The sequence below is a fragment of the Squalius cephalus genome (assembly GCF_949319135.1).
Source record: "Squalius cephalus genome assembly, chromosome: 24".
In the NCBI taxonomy this organism is placed as follows: domain Eukaryota; kingdom Metazoa; phylum Chordata; class Actinopteri; order Cypriniformes; family Leuciscidae; genus Squalius; species Squalius cephalus.
This window is the reverse complement of record NC_137145.1, coordinates 6495676-6521122: the sequence shown is the minus strand read 5'-3', so window position 1 is coordinate 6521122 and position 25447 is coordinate 6495676. Positions and strand designations below refer to the sequence as shown.

General features: G+C 36.9%; 1 protein-coding gene across 1 annotated transcript; it reads left to right on the top strand.

Annotated features, from left to right (window-relative positions):
• Window positions 1-1833: 1833 nt before the first annotated feature.
• ggt5b (gamma-glutamyltransferase 5b) lies at window positions 1834-20832 on the top strand. The gene is made up of 12 exons (XM_079861758.1): window positions 1834-2116; window positions 9687-9814; window positions 11301-11396; window positions 13338-13545; window positions 14351-14511; window positions 14646-14792; window positions 14897-15024; window positions 15485-15675; window positions 16200-16291; window positions 16375-16487; window positions 17022-17132; window positions 18065-20832. The coding sequence occupies exons 1-12, from the start codon at window positions 1950-1952 to the stop codon at window positions 18209-18211; spliced, it is 1689 nt and encodes a 562-aa protein (XP_079717884.1). The 5' UTR covers window positions 1834-1949; the 3' UTR covers window positions 18212-20832.
• Window positions 20833-25447: the final 4615 nt, after the last annotated feature.

The window sequence follows — 25447 nt, the reverse complement described above, 5'->3', positions numbered from 1 at the left end:
TGTTGAAATAACAATAAGAAGTGTTTTTATTAACACTGAAATCTTTTTCACCACGATTTGAAGGGAAATTATGCTTCAAACTAGAAAAAAGTCATTCTCTTTTAAAAAAAAAAAAATAGTTTATTGTGCAGTTTCTATACTTCTGTCATTTTTTTCAGGTAAACAAATAAATCAATAAAAATATTTCAAAGGTGCTTGTAGGCTTCTGGAATGTGACAACCTCTCACCAATAATATGTTCTCATGTGATAAAACTCCCCATCAACTGTAAATATTATGGTTGTGATCATTAAAGATAAGATGGTGAAGAGTTGATTGAAGTGAGTTCACAGACTCTTCTTGGCAAATGCATAAGTGCATTATGAGAAATCATCAAAATGAAATGAAGAGCAAGCTGAAGAGCAACTTCTCAGGTTTGTTTCCTGAGAAAGACGCATAACCGTCTCACCTAAAAGTTCATTTCAACGATTTCTCATAATGCACTCAAATTTGCCAAGAGTCTGTGAGCTAATTTCAATCAACTCATCACCATCTTATCTTTAATGATCACTCAGTCACAACCATAATATTTAGGCTACAGTTGGTGGAGGAGTTTGATCACTTGAGAACAAATTTATTCAAACTAATTATTGGTGAGAGGTTGTCACATTCCAGAAGCCCACAAGAAGTTCGGGACTGATTTGTATACTTTTCATTCTCTTTTAAATATGCTGTTTCTAAAGGATTAAGCACTGTGGTAACCAAATAGGCGCAAATGAAAATGAACGTAGGCTAGTTGGGTAAAACGACATAGCCTACCTACTCAAGGTCACAATATATTTCTTAACTTCAGTTAATTAATGACTTAAGTTATAATTTAATACGGAGTTGGTTTGCTTGTACAGTGTTAACAGACTAGATTCAAGAATTGAAAACAAAAACAGAAAATAAATATAAAAAGATATTTGTTCAAAAAGGCAGGCAGAACTCAAAAGGCCTATAGGCTATATAGGCTATACATTTTTAGACGTCAGCTCCGGTCTCCTGTATACTGCTGTTTACAACTAAATTTGAGTTTTAAGTAGGCTATCTAATACAGCCTACTATACAGGTGCTGGTCATAAAATTAGAATATCATCAAAAAGTTGATTTATTTCAGTAATTCCGTTAAAAAAGTGAAACTTGTATATTATATAGACTCATTACATGCAAAGTGAGATATCTCAAGCCTTTATTTGTTATAATTTTGATGATTATGGCTTACAGCTTATGAAAACCACAAAATCAAAATCTCAGAAAATTAGAATATTACATGAAATCACACAGTAGCCTAATTACACAGTCCCATGGTCATTGAACCAGGTTTTGGTTCTTTTGGCAGTGTGGGCAGGTGCAAATCCTGCTGGAAAATGAAGCAACTTTTTGATGATATTCTAATTTTATGACCAGCACCTGTATATGTAGCCTAATAAAATGTGTAGCCTAGTTCTGATTCAAAATTAAATGGACAAACGCGTCTGAAGTCGTAAACAACGATAGGCTAAATGCACACGTAAGTGACCGCACATTCGCCACATTTGGCAACCACCAAAGAACAATATTAGTTGGCGGGAGAATTGTTTTTTGTTATCTGAATTATTAAATAATAAATGTGAACATTTATTGAACGTGTTTTTTTTTTACACCCGTATTTTGGTTATCAAGGTTTTATAGCCGCAAGGTGCAGCGGCAATCACGGTATGCAACTCACGTCTCTACTGGCTTGTTTTAATTTTGATTCCTCCGAATGTAATCGTGTTCTTCTCTCACATCTCACAATACAGTTACTGTAATCTCTCAAGTAAGTTTATAAACTTGAACAGCCTTCTGATTTGCAAAGTCGCGAGACTTCTCCGCCCCCAGCAGTGAAAGTAAAGTGAGTGAGCAGCGCGAGCGCTTCATTCTACCTGCTGATCACGCGCTGCTCGAACTATGGCCAAATCTCAGCCGAGACGCTGCTGCCTGTGCATACTCGCTTTAGTGTGCTCTGTTGCAATTATCTGCATTTGCATAATTTTAGCAATCAAACAGAGTCAGAAATGCGCCTTCACAAACGCTGCTGTTGCTGCGGACTCTCTCATGTGCTCCAATATCGGAAGGTAAGACATATGATGTTTATGAGTTCTGAACCTTTCAGCATTGAAAATATTTTAATAATACATAATTGACTCGCTTAAATACAGTACAGCTCCAGTGCAAGTCAGGTAGAAAGATAAGCTATAATATGCTGTTGACACCTTTCCCTTTGTTCTAAATGTTGTTAATAGGAAACCATGCTGTAAGTATTTCAAACAGTGATCCACATGAACAATGCAAGAGAGATAATCAGTTTAAGAGATTAGATAATGCAATCTTGCAAGTCTACTTGTGGTTGCACACACACTTGAGTTTAGATACTTGGACCAAACAGTTTGATTTAAATACCTTATATAGCTAGGCTACTATATATGCATACATTTACAATCAATACCATTTACCTCCTTCACAACTAGAACATATCTTCTATATATATATAGATAGATAGATAGATAGATAGATAGATAGATAGATAGATAGATAGATAGATAGAAGACCTAATATAGCCTATAAGCACTGACTGCACTAACATCTGCATCTTAAATGCACTTTAACATAATACATATAATACATATGTATTATACATAATACATATATATAAATATGTAATTGAAAAATTGACCACCTTTATTCTATATTTGAATTAGAATGGGTCTGTTCAGACAATTGTGTAAATGCGATCTTGTCAGTTGATCTCGGATGCTGTCTGTTAGAAATATTTCTGCAACCACTTAAACCCTGATTGATGATGTAAGAAACCATGTCCAAGATGTTTCTTTTTTCCTGAGCACTGATCAAACTGACAAACAGACCAAACTCCTGCCAGTCAAAACTGGATCAACCAGCTGCACAATGCCCTATATTGCCTCATTTTCTGTCCTCCGTCCACGTTTCCTGCATTTTGTGCCAAACGTACATTGTGTTTCCTTGTTTCGATGTGTGAAGTATTTTATGACTGCATTTCAAAGAACTTGACTTTGGTATTTCATCTGGGGTCACGCTTTAACCTACTCTAAAAGGATACAGAGAGGAGTTAGTTACAGTTGCCAGGCAAATCCTGTGTTGAGGAGGCATTTGTCTTCTTTTGGATTAATGGCATGTGACGCTTGGAACTCGAATTCACACATTTTGTCAAACAAGACAACATCTGACTGTGAAAGAAGTAAAGAAAATTGTGTCTTCACAGCCGTTACCCAGTCACTTCAGTCTGACACATCGCTATCTAATAGTTTGTGTCTCACTTGCCTCAAATAAAAGGGACTGAGGTTTTTTCTGTGTCTGGCACAATTATTATGCAGATTACATAAGGCAAGCAGGCAGTCTTTGATGTCTGAGTGAAAGCTATGTATTGTGTGTTCAACCCCTGCAGGGCTCAAGTAAATACATTTTGCTGGCTCATTTGGACCCTGCCAAGGTTTTTTACTTGCTTTGCCAATATGTTCAATGGCCCATGAGTCAGAAAAATATATGTAGATGTTTCATTATACTCTTTTTATTTACCTATTTTCTTAAACAGTTGCTACATTTTACAATTTCAAGTCTCAAATGAATCTAATTTTTGACTGAGCCTTGTTTTTTTGTTTTTTTTCTTCTCTATTCTGATGGAGTTCCTTGCCACTGTCGTCTTTTGTCTTGCTTAGCTGGGGTACACTTAGTATTCGCCAATATTATTAGGTTGACTGCACTGACACTATTGGATGAGAATTGAACTGAGCTGGATGATGACATCACTGTTTTCTCCAGAGCTGTTTTATAACTGAATTTAACTCATTACATAATTGATTAACTTTACACATAACCGAACTGAATTAACACTGAACTTATTTCAACTGAACAATGACTGTTTACTATTGTGTTTTTTAGAACTGCTTTACAACAGAATTGAATTCTGTTTGCATCATTGAATCGTTATTTGTCTGTTTATAACTGTAAAGCTACTTTAAGACAATCTGTATTGTGTAAAGTGCTATGTTACTTGATTTAAGAACTTTCAAAAAATTCTGCTGCTGGTTGGATTCAAGTATTATTTCTTCAACTTTATTGATTGTTTTATGTTGTGTGTGTGTGTGTGTGTGTGTGTATATGTGTGTGTGTGTGTGTGTGTGTGTGTGTGTGTGTGTGTGTGTGTGTGTGTGTGTGTGTGTGTGTGTGTGTGTGTGTATGTATCTAATGTATGTTAATTATTATTGTTTATAGATCTATATGTTGTCCTGTAACTAATGTAAGAAGAAATATATATGTTGCAATAGTATTTTCTTCCCTATGATGTATATCCAAGTCAAACGGCTTCTCGAACAAGACAAACATCAGGGTGGGACTTGATTTTGGAAATTGTTAGGATGCTGGGATCATTGTGATTGCTGTGATGTCTTGTAAGTGACAGGTTGTCCCGCACTCGAGCCAGTAAACGCATCATCAGAGAAGAGAAGTCGCTGCAAGTGGGTGGGGAAGATATTTGGATTAAAGATTACGACGACATATGAATTTAAAAATAAAATAATGATGTGCATGTGTAAATAATAAATAGTACTGCAAAATACTGCAAAAAAACCAAAAAACAGATTCTAAACAGATAAGAATTAAAAAAAAAAAAGATGTTAAAAAAATATATTAGGAAACAAGCTAGAGCAGAGGTATAATGAGGAAAAATAAGGAGTTTTTTTTTTTTTTTTCTTGTGGAAGAGGTTTGTATCCTTGAAAGTTGCGATGCAGATCAGTTGGAGATTTGAGGAGCGGAGATGGTAGAGGCGCTGCTTGTTCAGACCATAACAAGCTTGGAGCGAGAACTTGTAGGAGTGAAATTTGATCTCCATTTGTTCCCTTTCCTGTCTAGGACAGACAGTTGAAATATTAAAAAGAAAATTCCCTTTCTCGACTTTTGTGTTGTAATAGTAGCTGGATAACATTACAGCTTTACACTGTAACTGATCTAATCTTTAATATCTACCCTCACATTTAACGGCAAACACTGAATAGTTTTCATCTTGACAGAATTGTTGACTTCATGTACATACCATGTCAATCTGATAATATGCTTTCAAGGACTATTCATTATCGTGAATATGAGTGATGCATCATTATGTGATTGATGGTCAAAGTCATACGTGATATAAAGACCGGTACTCTTACAAGAAGTGCTCTTATGTTTCAGATGTTTGATTTTTTTTTTTTTTTTCATCATCATCATCATCATTGCCTCTGAAAGATCTCACATTTCCTTTAATCGGGTCAATCTTGTGAAATCAGACATCGGAGATCATCCTTTGTGGCGTATTGCCCTATTATTCTTACAAGTCACTGCTGCATGCAGAGACACAACCAGTTTGACCCATATATGTGCTTAAAACACAAGAGAGTGCTAACACTCGTTTAGAAAAAAAAGGATTTTCTGAATTCTGCCAGATTGTGCACATGTTTTTGGTGTGTGTATGTGAAGGCTGGAACTCTCAAGGTTCATTGAGCTCTCGGGTATCACTTCTTCTCTGGCTCAGACTTGCCTCAAGATTCTCATTTTTCATAACATGAACACATAAAGGAACGGTAATATACAGTATCTGCAGGAAATGTGCTTGTGAATGTGTCATATTCCCTGAAGCATTGAGTTTTTAAAGTAACAATATATAAGATTTTTGGATTAAAAAAAAAAAAAATTGGATTAAATTTTGTTGCCTTATGTACATTATCCCAAATGTTTCCCACAATGTTTAAATCCTGAATTTTCAGAGAAATCAGCCATTTAAACAGTGTAATGTCCCTCGTCATTGCGTCGCCTGTCAATGACGTCATTTCGGTGTTACCCTCAATTTCAGCATTTTACAAATACAGCATTTTCTCCATCATACAGTATATTTTCAAATTAATTGCATGCCATTTACTATAGCAACACAAGTCATTCAGCTTTACAATAAGTGTAATAAGTGTGCAATAAGTGTCTCATGCCAGCCACCAAGCTAACAATGTATGTATTTTTTCTCACTAAGTAAAACAGCTCTACCCCATCAATACCTCAGCATTACCCCACAATTTTACTTCGTCAAAGTGACCTGTATAAGTCGAAATTCAGTATTTGCAGCTGTTTCATTAGAATGAAATAAAGTAATGTGAATTTAAGTGATCAAACATTACTGTAACAAAGTTCAGGGAAGAAGGAGGCGGGCATTAAACGTAACTTTAATAGTAAAAAAAAACATAAACAACAAAACAAAAGGAGCGGCAGCGGCTGACTGCGGCTTATAAGCATGATAAAAACGTCCAATCTGAGTCCTGTCGGAGTTACGTTGGAGTCCTGTCGGATTGCTTTCCATTGGCTGTGGAGGTGAAGATGACATCATTGCATCATTTGTTATTGTTTTGAATAAGCGACCTCTAGCGGTGAAGCTTACATACTGTGCCTTTGATGTTGTTGTTTTTTTCTTCACTTGAATGCAGTTGCAAATATTACATTTACCCTGGTTTAACTTTAAAGCTTATTTTAGGTTACCTTTAACTTGATTAGCAGTGTTTTGTGTAAAAAACAAAAATGTGGTGCAACGGATCACTAAAAACTCACGGTTCGGATCATATTACGTTTTTTGAGTCACAAATCGAATAATATTTTGGGATCAGCAAAAAAACAAACATTTTGTGAACACATTTCTATTTAGTTTTTATATATTTAGTTTCAGTTTCAGTTTTAGTAGTTTAACAGAGTTAACAAAACACTTCCAGTTAAAGACATTTCATTTCAGCAAAGTTTAATGTTTGCAGTTTACAGTTAACTCTTGTGAAAACCTCTTAATAATAAAAATAAAATAATTGTTTGAGGATGAACAAAGAACCAAACAAATGCAACTAAAAAGTAAAAAATGATTCATTCATACTCATTCATATTAAAAATTAAATCTTGTTAAACATGGTGTATAAGAAAATGAAAAAGATAGGCGTATGATTATTATGATTATTCTTTAAGGTTATTTCTAGGCTAATCCTTTCAAACATTATTCTTGTATTGATCCATTTATGCTTTTTTGTCTATTGCATCGTTTAAAATCATATACTCATAATTATACTCATATTCAAATGTTCTATTCAGACCAGACATTTAGTAGGCTATACTTCTACTCTGACAAATGTACTTCTACTTCTGGGCTATAGACATGCTATTTGTTTTTTTCCGTGTTCTGCTCAGTGTGGTATCTAGTCTAATATGTGTGGTAGGCCTATATCTTGGGTAGTTTCACATGAGATGGTTATCTTACAGCTGTATTTGCATAAGATTATCATCTAGACATGATGGAAATAGTTATTTGGCCATTTCTGCTTAGGGCTAGTTCACACAGAAAGCGGTTTTGCTTTGAAAAACGGAAAAAAAGAAGGAACGGAACTTTTAAAAGTTGAACTTATTTTAATTTGAGTGCCGCGTTTTAGAGCGTCGAGTCGTGCACGCGATGCTGCAAAAGACGCGAGACTCGAGCGCAACGGTCATACATTGAAACTATGCATTGAAAAATAAAGTAGGCAGTGGAATGGAAAAAAGAGATTTTCCGGTACAGCATGAGAGCTTAGATTATTTATTTTTGCTAATTATTATTTTGTTTCAGTTAGTTTTTCAGTAACTGTTGTTAGTTTTAGTTTTAGTTTAGTTTTTCATTTATGTTGAAATTTCTATTTTATTTCAGTTTACGAAAATGTTTTTTGACCAATAGTTTTAGTCTTAGTTTTCGTTTATGAAAATAACTTTGCTTTGTTAAAGGTACACTGTGTAGAAATTTTTCCCATTGTATTTTGCATTCAAACGAATAGTGCTCTCTAGCGATTTTTCAAATGCGTGTTGCAACTACGGTAGCCATTATGTACCAAGAAGCTATGACAACATGTCTTCCAATAGCACTTCATCGAGTTTAACTATACATGTTCTACTGTTATGATGCCTATATAATGAATTACACAACCAAGCAATGAAAAAAGTTTGTAATTTAGATCGTAACATCGTACCTGTCGAGAAGAAAGCAGGCATCTTCAAAGTCTTTCTCCTTCATTAGCTCTTTCCACCTGGGAAAAGCTATCCCGATATTTACCCTCGTTTTTTGAATTCGCCGGTCACGATTCCTTTTAAATTCAATTCTTTGCTTTTTTTCGACATAAGTATGATCCTGTATTATGAAGTACCACGCAATGCAGCCTTTCAAATTTGCCGGGGCAGTGACAAGCGCCTCTGATCTCCTTGTCCGTTTCAGCTGGTTTCAGTCACGTGACGCTGGCTCTGAACGAAAACGCGTTGTGCAAACGCGTTGAGGTCATTATATTATAGACAGTAAAAGAAATGGACACAGCGACCCCATTGGATTCAACGGAGAAAAGTGAAGTCAATTAGAAGCACTCACTTCCTGATGGCTGAGCGTACTGCGCAGACTCAAACTGAGCTTGACGACGTAGATGTGACGTGAGCAACCCGTCTGTCTTCTAGTAGCTGTGCCAAGAGAAATCTGAATCATTCCCTTCCGAAACTTGCAGAGACGGAGAGTGTGAGTAGGAGGTGTCCATGAGCTAGGAGCAGGAGCAACTTTTGCTAAGTATTCTGATTAATTATTTTGTCATTTTGCCTCCTTCTGTCCAGAGCTTCTCTTCCTGTCCATACGGTAATTTCTCTACTGTGCGACAGAGATTCGCGTGGTTATGACGCAATCGTTAGCCTATTTTTACAAAAACTGCTTCTACGGGGCCATAACGTAAGATACAAGGTAATGGAGCCTTTTATACATTTTTGTGTTTCTTTAGAAATAAATAATGGAAAAATGGAGTCTTAAAACGCCTCAGATGTAAAGTTATTCGCTGTCAAAGTGACGCCAAAATGAATGGGAGTCAATGGCGTGCTAACAGCAGGTGATGGTCTGCTAATCAATGGCGGCGCCCGGGGAAGCTTCAGTTTTTTTCAGAATGATTGCCCCCCTGCATTATATAGATCAGTGGTTGAGGTAGGCTAGTGCTTTTTGTCCCTCTCCGCTATTATAGTTTTTCAAAATGGCGGAACGACATGGAAGGCTCCTTGGACTTACCCGTCCAATGTAAATAAAGATAAGAAATTATTCGCTTCCGAGGATAAGTCAGATCATTGGCAGAGGTCATTTTACACCAATGAGGACATATTTATGAATAAAAACATTGATTTTAGGTTATAAAATATTTAAAAAACTACACAGTGTACCTTTTAAAGGTGTGTTTTGTTGTTCGATTAACAATAATAAATGACATATGCAGCAGTATTTACTGTATTAGGCTAATGCACGGATCCAATATGATACACATCTGATTTCTTTCTCAACTGTTTATGTTCACTTAATACATAACCGACTGAGACATAACCGACTCCTATTTAACCTCCAAATAAAAAAATATATGGTTTACATATATAGTTAAAAAGTTATATAGTTATAGTTACATAAAAAATATGTAAAGATTGTCATGAAAATAAAGTCAGCACATCTTAAATTGAATATAAACGTAAACATTTTTTAATGCAAAATATCATTTTTAATTGTTTTCTTGTTATTTTGGGATGAAAACAGATTGTAAACCTATGCTAAAGTGATGATGAGACATGTCTTGTGTTCACAGGGAAATGCTGCATCAGGGGGGCTCAGCGGTGGACGCAGCCATCGCAGCGCTGCTCTGCACTGGACTGGTCAACCCACAGAGCATGGGTTTGGGTGGAGGGGCCATCTTTACCATCATGGACAAAACAGGTATCTCCTTGGTTATGTATTGTGAAAAGCACTGTCAAGTAAATTGGAGTATTATAGTTATGTTTGTTTTGGCCTTTGCTGTAAAAATTGCATCATAAGGAGTCATAAAACATCATCGGTATGGCTGATGAGTTCAGTGGAAAGCTAGACTTTCTGTTGAAAAATCCAGCATAATCCAGCAGGAATTATGTTTTGGTCTAGACTTGTGTATGGTGTTTTGAGCCCATTTCCCAGCTAACAAAAACATTGGTAACACTTTATTTCGATGGTCCACTTTAGACGCTGGACTAACTATAAGTAACGTTGCAACTTCTGTACATGTCAACCAACTCTCATTAGAGTATTAGTAAACTGTCTTAAAGCAACACTATGTAACATTTTTTACCTTAAAATAATGTTTCCAAAATAGTTTCAGTGGTTCATCAAGTCGTAACAGGGTGAAAGGCACTTACGCCTCCACTTTGCGGTCCTTTATCTGCTATTACCACACTATGTAAGATTGCCAGATCGGGTCGCGTTTCTGTAGTTCTAATGAGACATAAGAAAACTACAAATTTGACTTGCTATACGGCAAGCGTCACAATAGTCATTATTTAGTTTTTCTTCGTTCTGATGTCGCAATACATCATACTTTCATAAGATCATGCATCATACTCTACCTTGTCTGTGGACATCGTTCATTCCAAAGCCGGTGCTGGATAAACAGTGGGCGTGTGCATCCGACAGTAGGCTGCCGTAGGCTAAATGATTTACGACAGCGGTAATGGACAATTCCGCTTCCAACCTGTAGGGGGACCGCAGAGGAAAAGTTTCATAGTGTTGCTTTAATATGTGCTAACACTTTATTTTGATGCTTCCCCAACAGACATTCTACTGACTATAAGTAACTTTGCAACAATACATGTCAACTTATTCTACTTTCTCAAACCCTAACAGCTAACCCTAACCTAACAGTCAACTACCAATCTTCTAGTGTTTACTAATACTCGACTGAGAGTTAGTTGACATGTAGTTGCAAAGTTACTTATAGTTAATAAAAAGTATAAAGTGAAGCATCGAAATAAAGTGTAACCAAAATATGTTCTAAGAACGTTTTGCTAACATTCCCATTAGGTTCAAAACGTCCAGTTATTTAAACATTTTAAAAAAGTTTTTTTTTTTTGAACATTGAGAGAACATTCCATTTTATCATTTTGCAACCATTATGGGAATGTTACTTTTGAATGTTCTCGGCAACATTTGAAAAACTTTAGACGACCATCCAACTAAAACATTTTTTAAGGAAAAAAAATGTTTTGTGCTAACATTTATTAAAGACCAGATAACTCTGGATTTTCCAGCAGGGCTGACCTGTTAGTTAAAAAGTGTTCTTAAGAGAGACAAAGAAAAGTACACATGGTGTAAATAACAAGGCTTGATACTACCATTTTGAAAATAAAATATGCATAAACCCACCAGTTTAAGCACTCCTCTGTTTTTTTTCAAGGCAAAGTGAAAATCATCAGCTCAAGAGAAACGGTCCCAAAAAATGTCAGAGCGGATTTGCTGAATAAGTGTTCGAAAATACCTACATTTGAAACAGGTAAAGCTCTACTACATGGAAGCAGGGTAAAGCATCCCACATTAGCCTTTCATTTAGACAGGAAGTGAAATGTCTTAAGGGAAAGTTCACCCATAATTTACTCATTATATACATCATGTATTCAATCTAATGTTATTCCAAAGCCACATTATTTTCTTTCTTCCATTAAAGACAATGGTGCTTTTTTGGAGTTTGGCTGTATAAATCGCTATCAACTTTCCATCCAAGCTCAGATATTCTGCCTGACTTATCCATTTATGATTCACGGAAGAAGGACATTTTAGGTGGTATTATTAACCGATGACATAACTTTATATGGAATTTTTGGGTTTCATAAACATGCCAGTTGTATTTTTTTCCCTGTTGTATTAGATCTTATCTTGTGTAAAATAACAGATGAGTATGTTGAAGATGTAAAAAAAGTTCAATGGGACATTGTGTGCGGATGAGGGGAATTTTGTCTTGGAGAGAATTGTGTACATAAGTGGACTTGTTTTGCTTGTTTCATTTTCTTAAGTGCACTTCCTGAACAACTAAAATACCTGATAAACTGATTATAGTGACTAATATATTTACCCAGAATTACTCACAAGTTAGATTCTATTGTTGACGAATAATGTGTAGTTGTCTAAATGTTCACACACTCGTTCATGCATAGTGCAACTCTTTTTATTATTGTATTTCTGTAATTTCGTTCCAAAAAAAGAGATTAGTTTATTTCCCAAAGGCATTGATGTAAAAGAACGAAACTACACTGAAATTAAAGCTGGAAATAATCTGATTTGGCAGTAGTTTCAGACCAGTTTCACTAACAGTAAGTCTTTAAGTGTGAGCAATAAGGAAAGACACATTTTGAGTTGGTGAAATAGATGCCTAAGCCTAATATTAAACTTTGGTAACTAATAGTTAAGCAACACCCTGACACCTACGCAAAACTTCTTTGAACTGTGGCAGCAAATTTTGCTTGGACATGCATCGTTTAGGTTTCCAGAAAGAGTTTAATGAATCAAGTTTAAATGTGTGTGTGTGTGTTTTTTTTTTTAAGGGTCACATACTGTATACTACCATTTAAAAGTTTGGGATAGGTTAATGTTTTTGAAAGAAGACTCTTATGCTCACCAAGGCTGTTTTTATTTATTATTATAATAAAAATAACTGTTTTCTATTTGAGTCTGTTTTAAAATGTAATTTATTCCTTTCAGCATCATTACTCCAGTCATCAGTGTCGCATGATGCTTTAGAAATCATTCTAATATGATGATTTGCTGCTCAAGAAACATTTCTTGTTATTGTCAATGTTAAAAACAGTTGCGCTTTTTGTTTTAAACCATGATATTTTTGATGATAATTTGGACTTTGATGATTAGAAAGTTCAAAAATCTCTTTGTTACATTATAAATGGTTCAGTCATGAAACTCTAGAGGGTGCAGGCTGAGCAGTCCATTACATGCAATCTGCATTCATTCATTACTTATGACACAAGCTGATTGGCCTCTGCTGATCCTACAGCCAATGAGATTGCTTTCTCAACATTAGTCTGGTTCAGTGTTTGCTGTAAGCTAGTCCTGCTATCAGAGTTCCTCTGAAACCCTCCACCTCCCCCAGCTCCACCTGCCTAGATCTGCTACAGGATTAATGCATGTAGCAGCAGATCTTACGTGCTCACAGCAGCGTGTCTATGTGTATGTTATCAGCAGCAAGTTTATACTTGCTCAGCAGCAGCAATTAATCAACAGCAGCAGCAGATCTAGTCCACCAAGACCAAATACATTAATACGCCACATTCAATAACATGATAAAACTATTCAGAGAGTTGTAATGATTGAAATATCTTTACTGTAACTTTTGATTTAACGCGTCCTTAAATACTGACTCTGATTTTTGAAATGTAGTTTAAAATTCCTGACTATTTTATATTTTATTTGTCCATGCACCTCTCAGGAAGTCACTGGATAGGCGTACCAGGAGAAATCCGTGGCTATGAACGGGCTCATCAGTTGTATGGAAAGCTTCCCTGGGCCAAACTGTTCGAGCCCTCCATCAAGCTTGCACGAGAGGGATTCCCCATGCCAGTCTACCTCATTAAATTCTTGCAAATGATTAAGCAGATGAATTATAGTGAACTGCTAATTTACAGCTCTGGACTCTGGTACTGCATCTTCTCCAACACTCTATAATGTTCAATTCTGTTTGTTATGACTGACATCTCAATGCAATAGTTTATTTAAAGGCACAAGTATGATGAACCTTGAAGAACATTCCAAGTGATCAATGTCAAAGAAGTAGGTTATGACTTAGCCTCAGGCAAACCACAGGAAATATAATACATTATTGTGTAAAGAGATATTTTCTGAAAGCAGATTCTCTTGCCAGTTTTCTATTAAATACCTTTTTACTGAAGATAGTTTTCAGTTTCATCAGGCAGAAGTCCGCTTCAAGAACTCACAAAGAGTTCGTAGGTCGCCCTGTTTTACATTCACAAAAATCACAGCAATTATACCCTTCATCAAGGTCTAAGCTATGCCATTACTTCAGGTTGAATGATTCTGATTGGCTAAGAAATAGATAAACATAGTCATTTTCCACACATGGACAGATAGACTGAAGCATATCTCCATCGATTATCACAAATTTCATTTTAAAATATAATATAATAATGCTGTTATTTTAAAATGTAAAAATATTATTAAATAAATGCAACCTAAGTGAGCATAAGAGACTTTTCAAAAACACATCTCACAGACCCCAAACCTTTGAGCATTTATGTATATAATATTATTTTGGGGTGAAATGGGACCCAGACATGTTCTTGGCAGGTTTAATCACATTTTGTTTCAACTGGTTGGTTTATTACCTGAGGAAATGCATATGAGCATGTTTGTTTCATTTAGTTCTGGAGTTGTTTTCTGTCTGATTTTAGTAACTCATTTCTTTGTATACTGTATGTTCTCTAGTGAACTGTTCTGCCACAAGAACAAGACACTTTTTGGCCAAGGGGATATTCTTAAGTTCCCCCGGCTTGCAGAAACCATGGAAACTATTGCCAAAGAAGGAGCCAATGCCTTTTACACTGGAAAAATCGCCAAGGATTTAATACAGGATGTACAAGCGAGAAGTAAGTATTGTTTGTATACAAACTGCAGTCGCTGTAATCATAACAGATGTAGTGTTTCCGAAATACAGTCTTTTTTTTTTTTTTTTTTTTTTGGGCAGGTGTGCTTGTTTACAGTTAACTTTTGTTTTTTACAGATGGAACATTATCGTTAGAAGATCTGAGCACTTTTGAGGTCAGAGAGAGTGATGCGTGGACAGTCCAAATAGGAGACTATAAGATGCACTTCCCTCCTCCACCAGCAGGGGGAGCGATACTCAGCTTTATCCTGAAATTAATGCATGGTGGGTCTAGTACTAGACGACAAAAAATTCACCATGGCTTCGATGCCAACCGTTCTTAAGCAGCTGTCACCTATAAATATTCAGCATCCCTTTGTTTTCCTCAGAGTTTGGGCTCTCTCCAGCCTCCAACCACGGAGACCAGAAAACCTTGACTTTGCATCGCTTCCTAGAGGCGGTTAAGTTTGCAAATGGACAGAAGCGTAACCTCAAAGACCCCCTCTTCAACTCCAATGTATGGCTCTTGCTTCATTAATATTGTGGTGCCTTGGCTCATATTATAGTCAACATAACATGCTTTTCTGTCTGGAACATTCATTAAAAAATGACACAACATCAGAGGTTCTGCAGTTATATTTGCTATTTTTGGCTGTAGTGAGCATAATATCACTGGACGTCTGTGTAGGGTTGAGTAAATACTATGAAAGGCCGGATGTTGTTTCTTTTGAAGGCCACACAAATGCAAGCAATTAACGGTTGAAATTGATTTAAAATGTTTAACGAAGCATGCATTCAAAGGAAGTATGATAAGAATTTGATTTCAATTAATAACATAAACAATTCCAAATCTGGCATAAAAAGAAAAACGACTCCAAAATAAACATCATACTAAACTGAATTCATTTTGAATTAACTGGAACAATATTATACTGTATGAGATTTATTCATGTTTTTCTTGTGCCCTGTGAATGCAGGGCACATCACAGATGTACATCACAGATGAGAAGTTCATCCAGCGTATCAGGGCTCGGATCACTGATGACCGCACGCAGGACGCCTCTTACTACAACATCACCCCATCAGTCGACCGCATTGGCACCACACATGTTTCAGTGATGGCAGCAGATGGCACTGCTGTGTCGGTCACCAGCACCATCAACCACATGTGAGACACATTTACAGTTCATCTAAATTCCCTAAAAGAAATAAAGCACATCAAAAGAAAAATACAACGCAACTTCCCTAAACATAGGATAAACATATATGTAAAAGAAATGGCGTCACACTCCCATCTTCCCTTAAATTGAGTATTTACTAAGAAATATTTACACAATGTAACTGAAGACCTTGATGAAGTTTTACAAAATGCACACAATCACAGAGGAAACTGAGACTCATTTTCATTTTCTCACCCTCATGTTCCAAACCTGTATGAGTTTCTTTCTTCTGTTTAACACAAAAGAAGATATTTTGAAGAATGTTGGTAACCAGACAGGCAATATTTCACAATATTATCATTTTTACTGTATTTTTAATCATAATAAAGCATTTAATAAAGCATATCTTACAAACCTTTGCATTTGCAAATCTTACCTTTATATATTATATCTCCATAATAATAAATATTATGAATAATATAAGTAATAAATAATCCTCTATTTATAAAATCTACTATATTTTCTACTTCAGGTTTGGGTCAGCTGTTTACTCTCCTAAAACGGGTATCATCCTCAACAACGAGCTTGCTGACTTCTGCGGCCGAACGGATAACATCTCATCAGGTGAAGATCCTTCACCAACTATATCTTCTTACATTTTGCTTTAGATTTCGTGTCACCATATTGTCTTTTTTCTCTCTCTCCAGGCGAACAGCCTCCCTCCTCAATGGCTCCTACCATCCTGCAGTCCGTGTCCCAACAGAAGACTCTGGTGATTGGTGGATCAGGAGGAAGTATGATCACCACAGCCATGGCCCTGGTGAGTTAGTCAAACTTCCTCCAGTAAAAATGTTACTTGAGTAATAAAATTGTCATGCATTAACAGTCAATAACATTTCAAATATACGCTAAGGGATGCATTAAAATTATTGTGGAAGTCGATACTATGCTGCAGATGCAGTACAGAAATCCTGCTAGAACCTAATTTATCTTATTGTCTTATTGAAATTTGTATGAAAACCTTTTAACCAACTATTTAATGTCTGTTTTCTCTTTTTTATTATTGGATGTCCATGGTATTGCTGTGTAAAAGAAATTCAAAATAATAATTTGCTTTGCCTCTTTTCATTAAATATCCTTCCACATAGAAAAAAGTCAGAGGTGCACATCACTTTTAAAATCATATTTTTGTTAAAACACTAAAAAACGTAGGCTAACTTGAGCTATAAAATTGGCTGCATTAAAACGATTGTCTTTGGTGGTCGACAGCATGCCATAGATGCAGTGCAGAGATATCCTGTTGAAAATAACCTGTCAATAACCTGAACATCCCCTCGTTCTCTTTCTCTTTCAGTCCATTATGAACCACTTGTGGTTTGGGATGAACCTTAACGACTCTATCGCTGCTAAAATAGTATTTGTGGACGCCAGTAATAAAATCAACTTTGAGAAAGGATACAACGAAGTAAGTTCTTTGGAATTTATAATTTCCGCTCTTACATTATGATGTCACCAGGGCTTGACAGTAACAGTAAGTTGATTTTTTTATATATATAATATAAACGTTTTTCAATTGTAGTCTTTAAAAAAAGGCACCTGAAATAATAAACTAAGTGCAATGTCGATATTTTGATACTGAAATATCTGAAACGCTTCCAATACTCATTTTCCGCAGAATAGATACATGATACCAGCTAAGCTTTTTTCTCTTTCTTCTCTCTGACAGCGCGTTATCTGCCTCCCCTCACTCACTCGTTTCATTTGCTCTGAGTAAATATTGTTGGTGTTGGCTTGAATTTCGGCGTGGGATTGAGCATATTGCGCATAATTTTACATATTCCTGCAGATATTGTGCTCACACCCAAAGTGCGCGCACATAAAGCCGCCTCTCAGTACAAAATTTTGTTAATTTCGCTTCTTATTACGCTTAAACAGTCAAATACACACACAATAATGTCAGTACTCAGTATTCATTCAGTAATGTCAGTAACTCAGTATTCAGTATTCACTTACACACAGTCAGTTGTGTTTTAACGTAAACAGTTGAGGAAGAAAACACATGTGTAACAGTATAATGGATCCATGCGTCAGGTCTTAAAGTGACAGCAGCCTAATATACCGGCTGCCAAAAAATATCTCTATGGCAGTTTATCTCCATGGTAGCGATGTCACAATTGTGGCCAGTGAGAATACTGGTGAGCAAAAAAGTTAATGTCAAGCCTTGGATGTCACCATGAATCACACTCCCATAATCGCATGTTGTTAGTGTAGACGTACTGATTGTAATTGCTCTTACTTCCTCTGGAAACGCCCCCAGTCACTGATTGGTTTTGTAACAAGTAATCAAAAGTGATTTAGTATACAATAAGTAGTAACATATTGTACTTTTCTTTTCAGTCCCTTAAAAAGGCAATGAAGGCGCTAGGACACGAGATGGGGAACTACCCATACCTTTTCAATGTGGTCAATGGCATATCGAAAGAAGGACAGTGCATCAGTGCCGTATCTGACGCCAGGAAGCACGGCAGGTCGGCGGGATACTGACCCTGCCTCTGTTTGTGCCGTCAGCTGTTAGAGATGTGGTGATTCATCAGGTTCGGGAGGAAGCAAAGGGTCAGCGCTCCCTTTCAGCGACGCCCTGTACACACCATAAATTCAAACGCGGGGTGATTGTCCACTGGTGTACGTTGTTTCCGTCCGTGTCCACTTTTGTTGGACTCTTACAAAAGATAATTACTGTAAGATTTGGGTGCATGTGAATATGTCTTGTATGGATTGGGGAGACTGGGGCTAGTTGTCACATGGAGGAAGTTGATCACTAGGGCAATATCTCAGAAACCACACTGGGATACGTTCAAACAAGAGTCAACTATTTAATATAGGTCACATCACACTGGTTCCCTCGAAATAAACCCAATAGGATTTTTCCATTGGCTTTTGGATTATTGCAGAAAATAATCTCTGTGACCAAACAAAATTAGGATTCTTACCCATTCTGTTCATCATGACAATCTTTACAGAAAATAATCTCTGTGACCTTGGACTAAAGTTGGGACATTTTGTAAAATGCAATACAATTTACAATCTATGATTTGTTAATTCACTTGAACCTTTTTTTAACTGACAAATGTACAAAGAAAAGTATTCCATGTTTCCACTGAACAACATAATTTGATTTTGTAAATATAAACAAATTTTGATATGATGGCTGCAACACACTACAAAAAAGTTGGGACAGAGGCAAAATAAAAGTGAAAGGATTATCCAAATTAGATTATCCAACTCTTTTGAATCAGTCCACAATAAATTGGTGAATTGGTAATAGGTGAGGGTATCATGCATTGCAAGCAAAGATGGGTCATGGCTCACCACTTTGTGCCAAATATCATGAGAGAATGTGCTCAGAAGTACTTAGGAAAACCGTTTTCACTGAACACAGTCTGACACTGCATCAAGAAATGCAACTGGAATCTCTGTTACGCAAGGAGAAAGCTATACATAAGTTCTATGCGGAGATGCCGGCGAGTTCTCTGGGCCCAAGCTCATCTCAGATGGTCTAAAACAGTAGAAATGTGTGCTTTGGTCTGATGAGTCCATGTTTCAGCTTGTTTTTGGGAAAAACAGACATCGAGTTCTCAGTCCCAAAGACGAAAGGGACTATCCAGACCTTCATCTGCGACAGGTGCAAAAGCAAACATCTGTCATGGTATTGGGGTGCATCAGTGCAAGCGGTATGGGTGACTTGCATTTGTGTGAAGGTAACACTGTACAATCCAAATATATGCCTCCTTGTCGGAGACATAAACTGCCATCAAGATGACATCTTTCCTGGGAACCAAGACAATGTCAGGCCTCATTCTGCACATGCTAAAACTGAGTGGTTTCTAGACACTCTGCACCATAGAAGGGATGTGCCTGATGCCTGCCTCCAGTCCAAATCTCTTTCTTATTGAAAATGTATGATCCATCATGAACAGGAGAATCGGACAATGACGACCACAGACTGTTGAGCAGATGTCTTGTATCAGACAAGATTGGGCAAATATTCCACTTGCAAAACTTCAACAATTAAACAATTAAATAAATTTAAGTTGGTCAGTGAAAACAAACATTGGAAATATTTTCTTTGTACATTTGTCAGTTAAATCAAGGTTCAAGAGAATTAACAAATCACAGATTCTTGATATTATTGCATTTTACAAAATGTCCCAACTATTCTGGAAATCTGAAAAATATCTTAAGCTTGTGTTAACCACGGACATTATTTCAGGCATTTAACCAACAACCCATTCAAAAAAACCATTGACTTTGGGACGATGGAACTGGAGGTGCTAAAATGCAACTCGTTTCCAGAATATGGCCTACAAAAATACATAATCCCTGTTAGACTCTGTTGGCTAAAATATTTGTTTGATATTTTTGTATATGATACCTTTTACATTTACCTTTTTGCTGATTATTAATTGTTTGTTTTGTGACGATCTACTTTGATTTTTCAACTGTTTCTTTTTTTTTTTCTGGCCAGTAATATGGAAATCTTCAGTAGCTTTTTTGTAGCCAAGTCTTTTAGCTATACAGTATGTCTATATAGAAACTGACAGAATACATCTATGCTGAGAAATATTGACGAGTGAAAGTGACAACTTTTTCAGATTTTGTACAAAAGAAGCACTTATTCAGTACTGTTTCCTCTGAGAGCTAATAGCAATTAACTTGAGGTAAATGTTTCTAAATAGCCTACACATATTTTACTGAATCTGTTACTCTGTTTTTAAGGTTGTTATTAATGTCGGGGAATCGAAATGTGAATGTGCACTGCAATTGCATATGCATTTATTGTTTTATTTCCTGTGAATGTTCTAGTTTTCATATGCACTTTTATATTTTCCATACATTTTTTATAAACATACTTTGATGTTTTAGTAGCATATATTTGTTGAACTCCAATCATAAATATTTACTATGTATTTTATACTATTTTAATTTTGTTTATTGGACCTATTCAGAGATGGAAGTTGATATTCAATAACATGTCCCATGATGCACCAGCAGCACACTACAGAGTAGGCTATGACATAATATAGCCTTAACTGAATCGCATTTAAGTGCATTTTACATCTTTTTGCTTGATACGTCAAAAATAAATCGTTTCTATTGTTTTTAAATGGCTCTTTTAATTGACTTTTATTCACGAAGAAAATGGTTCAAGCTTCTCGCTGACCGACGTCCAGGAAGAGGCTCAAATGAGACCGTGCATAAATCATGAACAGGGAGACGTTATAGTCCACAAAATGTAATGAGATTAAATTCAGTTTTATGTGTGTTCACAGTGAGTTGAATGCAAACGGCTTTCCCTCGAAGGGAAGAAGATATGCATTATTAAAACATGCAAATAATCCTCGTTCACGCACCTGTGGGGCAGTTGGAGGCAAACAGAAGGATGATGAATTCGTTCCTCTTCTTGTGCTGTGTAGGCTTAATCAGATTCACGAATCATAATTATTCCCACATTTTTGGTTGTTTCTTGCACAAATCAGCAATAATTTTGTTTTTGTGAACCTTTTTCACACCCTCTGTGACCCAATGGTAGGCTACATGTCCACTGTAGCGGGGGGAAACGCGCATAACGCTGAATGTTTCCGCTTTAAGAACGTCTGTAAAATGTAGGCTACAGCGACTGCGTAAAGTCTATACTTTTTAGTACACCAATAAAACCGCTATTTATAATATACATGAACAATTACTGTTGAAAAACTTTATTATGCTTAAATACAGTGTCTGTTTAATACGTTTATTAATCCGGCCTCAATCTAGCCACTCAATAGTTAGTCAGGGTAGCACCTTTGTTTCATTTTTGACAGAAATAAAAACTGAGTGACTGAGAGATGAGTGCATTCAGTAGACTAAATGGTTAACGTAATACAGCGATTGATCAGCTAAAATATATATATATATATTCAGTAGCCTACTCCATAAAACAGTTTTTAAAATTGTGAGTTGTGGAAATACATGATTGTATTGATACTTCACAGCACCGTTTTAATCTTTATTAATTTCAATAAGGCATCTAGGTCTATGAAAGTGGCCAAAATGGCATTTAACTAATTTTAAAAAAGATAGGCCTACCAATGTGACTTAAAAATCGCATAGCTACTTTATAGGCCTAGATTTGGTTTGAAACACTTCATGACCATTAAAAAAAGAAGCTACATTCATGAATCTGCAGTAGGCTATGTATAAAATTCAGACGTAGCACTATCCGCCATGTTGGACACTGTTGTCACAAATCCTCTCCCATGGTAGCCTGGCAAGCCAGACCTACATCAAGATGTTAGGTCTGGCAACTCACCATAGACACGGCTCAATCCGAGGGGCGGGATAAACGGCTGTCTTTCAAATTCCCTCTGCACGCAATCAACCTCTGGACAGCGCTTCAACCAACCAGAGTGTTTTCCCAACAGCGGAGCTAGTTGATAGATTCGACATTTGCCATATCTGGCCGGCAAAACTACGAACTCATCTTCCTTTTTTTAAGAATGACTTAAGTGCCGTTCTTTGCTCTTTTCTCAAAGAAAAACTTAACTCCAAGTCCTCCAGAGTCGCGGCCAAAGCCGATTCGAAAGACTGTTCTCCAGCAGCAGCCGCCATTCTTTGTTTTCAAGTAGCAGGGAACCGTCGCAACTCTGTCATCATTTTGTTAAGCCCGCCCCGCCTAATCTATACACGAAGTGGTTGGCCTGACCCAATTTAGGTTTTTGCAGCTCGAAAGTCAATGGAGAGTTGCTAGACTACCCTGGCTGCAAAATACATTTTGCTGCCGCTAGGGTGCGTCTAGATTTCTAGGCTACTCCCATGGCCTCATGGGATAGTAAAGTGTCCATTGAATGCACACTTTAGAATCTCTGTTTTTGCATTGCTTTCTATATAGTAAGGAAGTATTCTATTACGGACACAAATGTGTAGTCATGTCTAGTGTAGTCTTGATTTTGTGCACTGCCACACAGATTTCACAACAGGTTCAGAAAGCTGCTTGGTGTACTCTTCTTCTTTTTTTAAAACAAAAGGATCTCTCCCCTTAAAGGACAAGTTCGGTATTTTACACTTCAAGCCCTGTTTTCAGATCGTTTCTGATGAAATAGAACGGTTAAGATTGAAATTTGGACACATGCTGCTGGCCCGAGAATTTTCGGTTTCTTTCGCTTTCCCCCCACCTCCACAATGGCTGCATAGGTGCACTGGAACAATCCTTGCTAAAACGCATTAAACTTTCGTTTACAAAGACGTGAAACTCACCGAGTGGTCAGGGGTGCTCACTGATATGCTCACACAAAAATCGCTGCAAAAGATGCTTTCCAACAGGTTTTATCGTAGTTTTTGTCCAACTCCATTGACTTGTATTGGATGTGCTGTGAGGTACGGTATTACTCCGCCGCCGGAAACGGAAATGGGGTTGTTTGTATTCTTTCTGTAGTCTTATGCAGTCGCGGTCTGTGACAGCTTGTTTTGCCACAAATTTTCCCGCAATTCGGAACTGCACAAAATCGCCCCATTATTAGCTGTCTGTTTCAAATGCTTTCAGCGATCTTCTGCTTCTTCTGTGTATTCAGTGAAATGCCAGTGGTTTGCTTGCAATTGGCAAAGGTGCATTATCGCCACCAACTGGGCTGGAGTGTCTATTATTCAAGCTTTCAACGGAAGAATGTACGGGTGTGAGGCGTTTGGAAAAATAGTTCCACAGTTTTACAACGAATGGTAAAACACCTGTTGGAAAGCATCTTTTGCAGCGATTTTTGTGTGAGCATATCAGTGAACACCCCTGACCACTCGGTGAGTTTCACGTCTTTGTAAACGAAAGTTTAATGCGTTTTAGGAAGGATTGTTCCAGTGCACCTATGCAACCATTGTGGAGGTGGGGGGGTGCTACCACAGAAACCGAAAATTCTCGGGCCAGCAGCATGTGTCCAAATTTCAATCTTAACCGTTCTATTTCATCAGAAACGATCTGAAAACAGGGCTTTAAATGTAAAATACCGAACTTGTCCTTTAACAGGTAAACAGCCTCAACATTATCTGCCATAACTTTGCAATTTGTTGACTGCATGTGAATGCAGCGAATACCAGCTGTCCTCAACTGCCATAAAATCATTATCAGACCAATGTCTGAATCTACCGTCTGTAGGTCTGTATAGTCTCAAACTGAGTTTCACCTCAAAAATTTGACTAAAAGTCTGGGTGATCTGCGGTAAATTGTAGTGCCACTGTAGTGACAAGTGCCATGTGACCGGGCTTTATTGTCAGCTCCTATGGGAGAGCCGGGAGCAGTGAAAGAGCCTGACCTTTTCCTAGCAGCACGAACCCAACAGCTCTCAAAGCGACCCGACGGGAACAAACGCCCCTGAAAAACACAAGACAATGCTTAAATATTGGCAAATGAAGAGGCAGGGACTGCGCTCAAAACATATCTGTGCACTTGTGTAGAGTTTGCTCTATGAGAACATAATCAGACTTCACAACGTGACCTTTAATAATATGAACTGCTATAATAATGACAGGCTTAGAACTTCTATTTAAAGTGCAAATCAGCTTTCCTTTCCTAGATCGCAGAGGTTGAAATAACCTGCTTCTGACCTCAAAATTTACTGGTATAAATGAGACACATCACAAAAACTGAGGTGTTTTAGCGTCTGATGGCTGTAAACAAGAAACATGCTTACCAATTATTGATTTGGTAGCCTATTAGCTAGTATTAGCGACTAGATCCAATTAGCATGAGAAACTGGTTAACAAAATCATTAGCATCTGCAGGTACACCACTGATTTCCAAAACAGTTTAAGGGCACGTATTCTACACTTTTGTTGCATTTTATTTTTTTAAAGTGTTAAAATTCTATCATTAATTACTCACCCACATGTTGTTCCAAACCTGTAATAAGACATTCATTCATCTTCGGAAAAAAAATTAAGATATTTTTAATGAAATCTGAGATCTTTCTGTTGCTCCATTGACAGCCTACGCAACTACCACTTTCAAGCCCCAGTAAAGACATTATTAAAGTAATCCATGTGACTCCAGTGGTTTAACCTCTATTTTATGAAGCGACGCAATTACATTGTTTGTGCAAAAAAACATAATTTACCACTTTATTTACAAAATATTAATCTTTAACGCTCGTTCACGCAAGTCTTTTTTCGCATCAACACAACACTCATGCGTCATGTTGCTCACGTGAACGTAAAAATATTTTTTCAAATACTAATCAAAATACTTTTTATTTATTTTTCTGTTGCGCATAAATCGCAAATATTTTATTTAATTCTTGATTTATATGTTTGTGGTTCAGCACACGTTACATTTATTCATTTACACGCTGGGAAAACACGAATGATTTGCACTTAAAATAAAAATGTAAACATAGGCTAAACTAGAAAAAAAAAGTTTACTAATGCACTATGCTCTTCTAAAGACGTAAAGCAGGGTTCACCAATCTCGGTCCTGGAGGGCCGCTGTCCTGCAGAGTTTAGCTCCAACCAGTTCCAACACACCTGTTTGAAAGTTTCTAGTATGCCTAATGAGACCTTGATTAGCTGGTTCAGGTGTGTTTAATTGGGGTTGGAGCTAAACTCTGCAGGACAGCGGCCCTCCAGGACCGAGATTGGTGAACCCTGACGTAAAGGGATGGTTCGGAGTAATTTCAACCTAGGGTCCTTTGCACCATGACCTCGAGCCAAACACTCACCTTAGCAAAACTCACAAGTGTAAGGGAAAGCAAGAGAATTTAA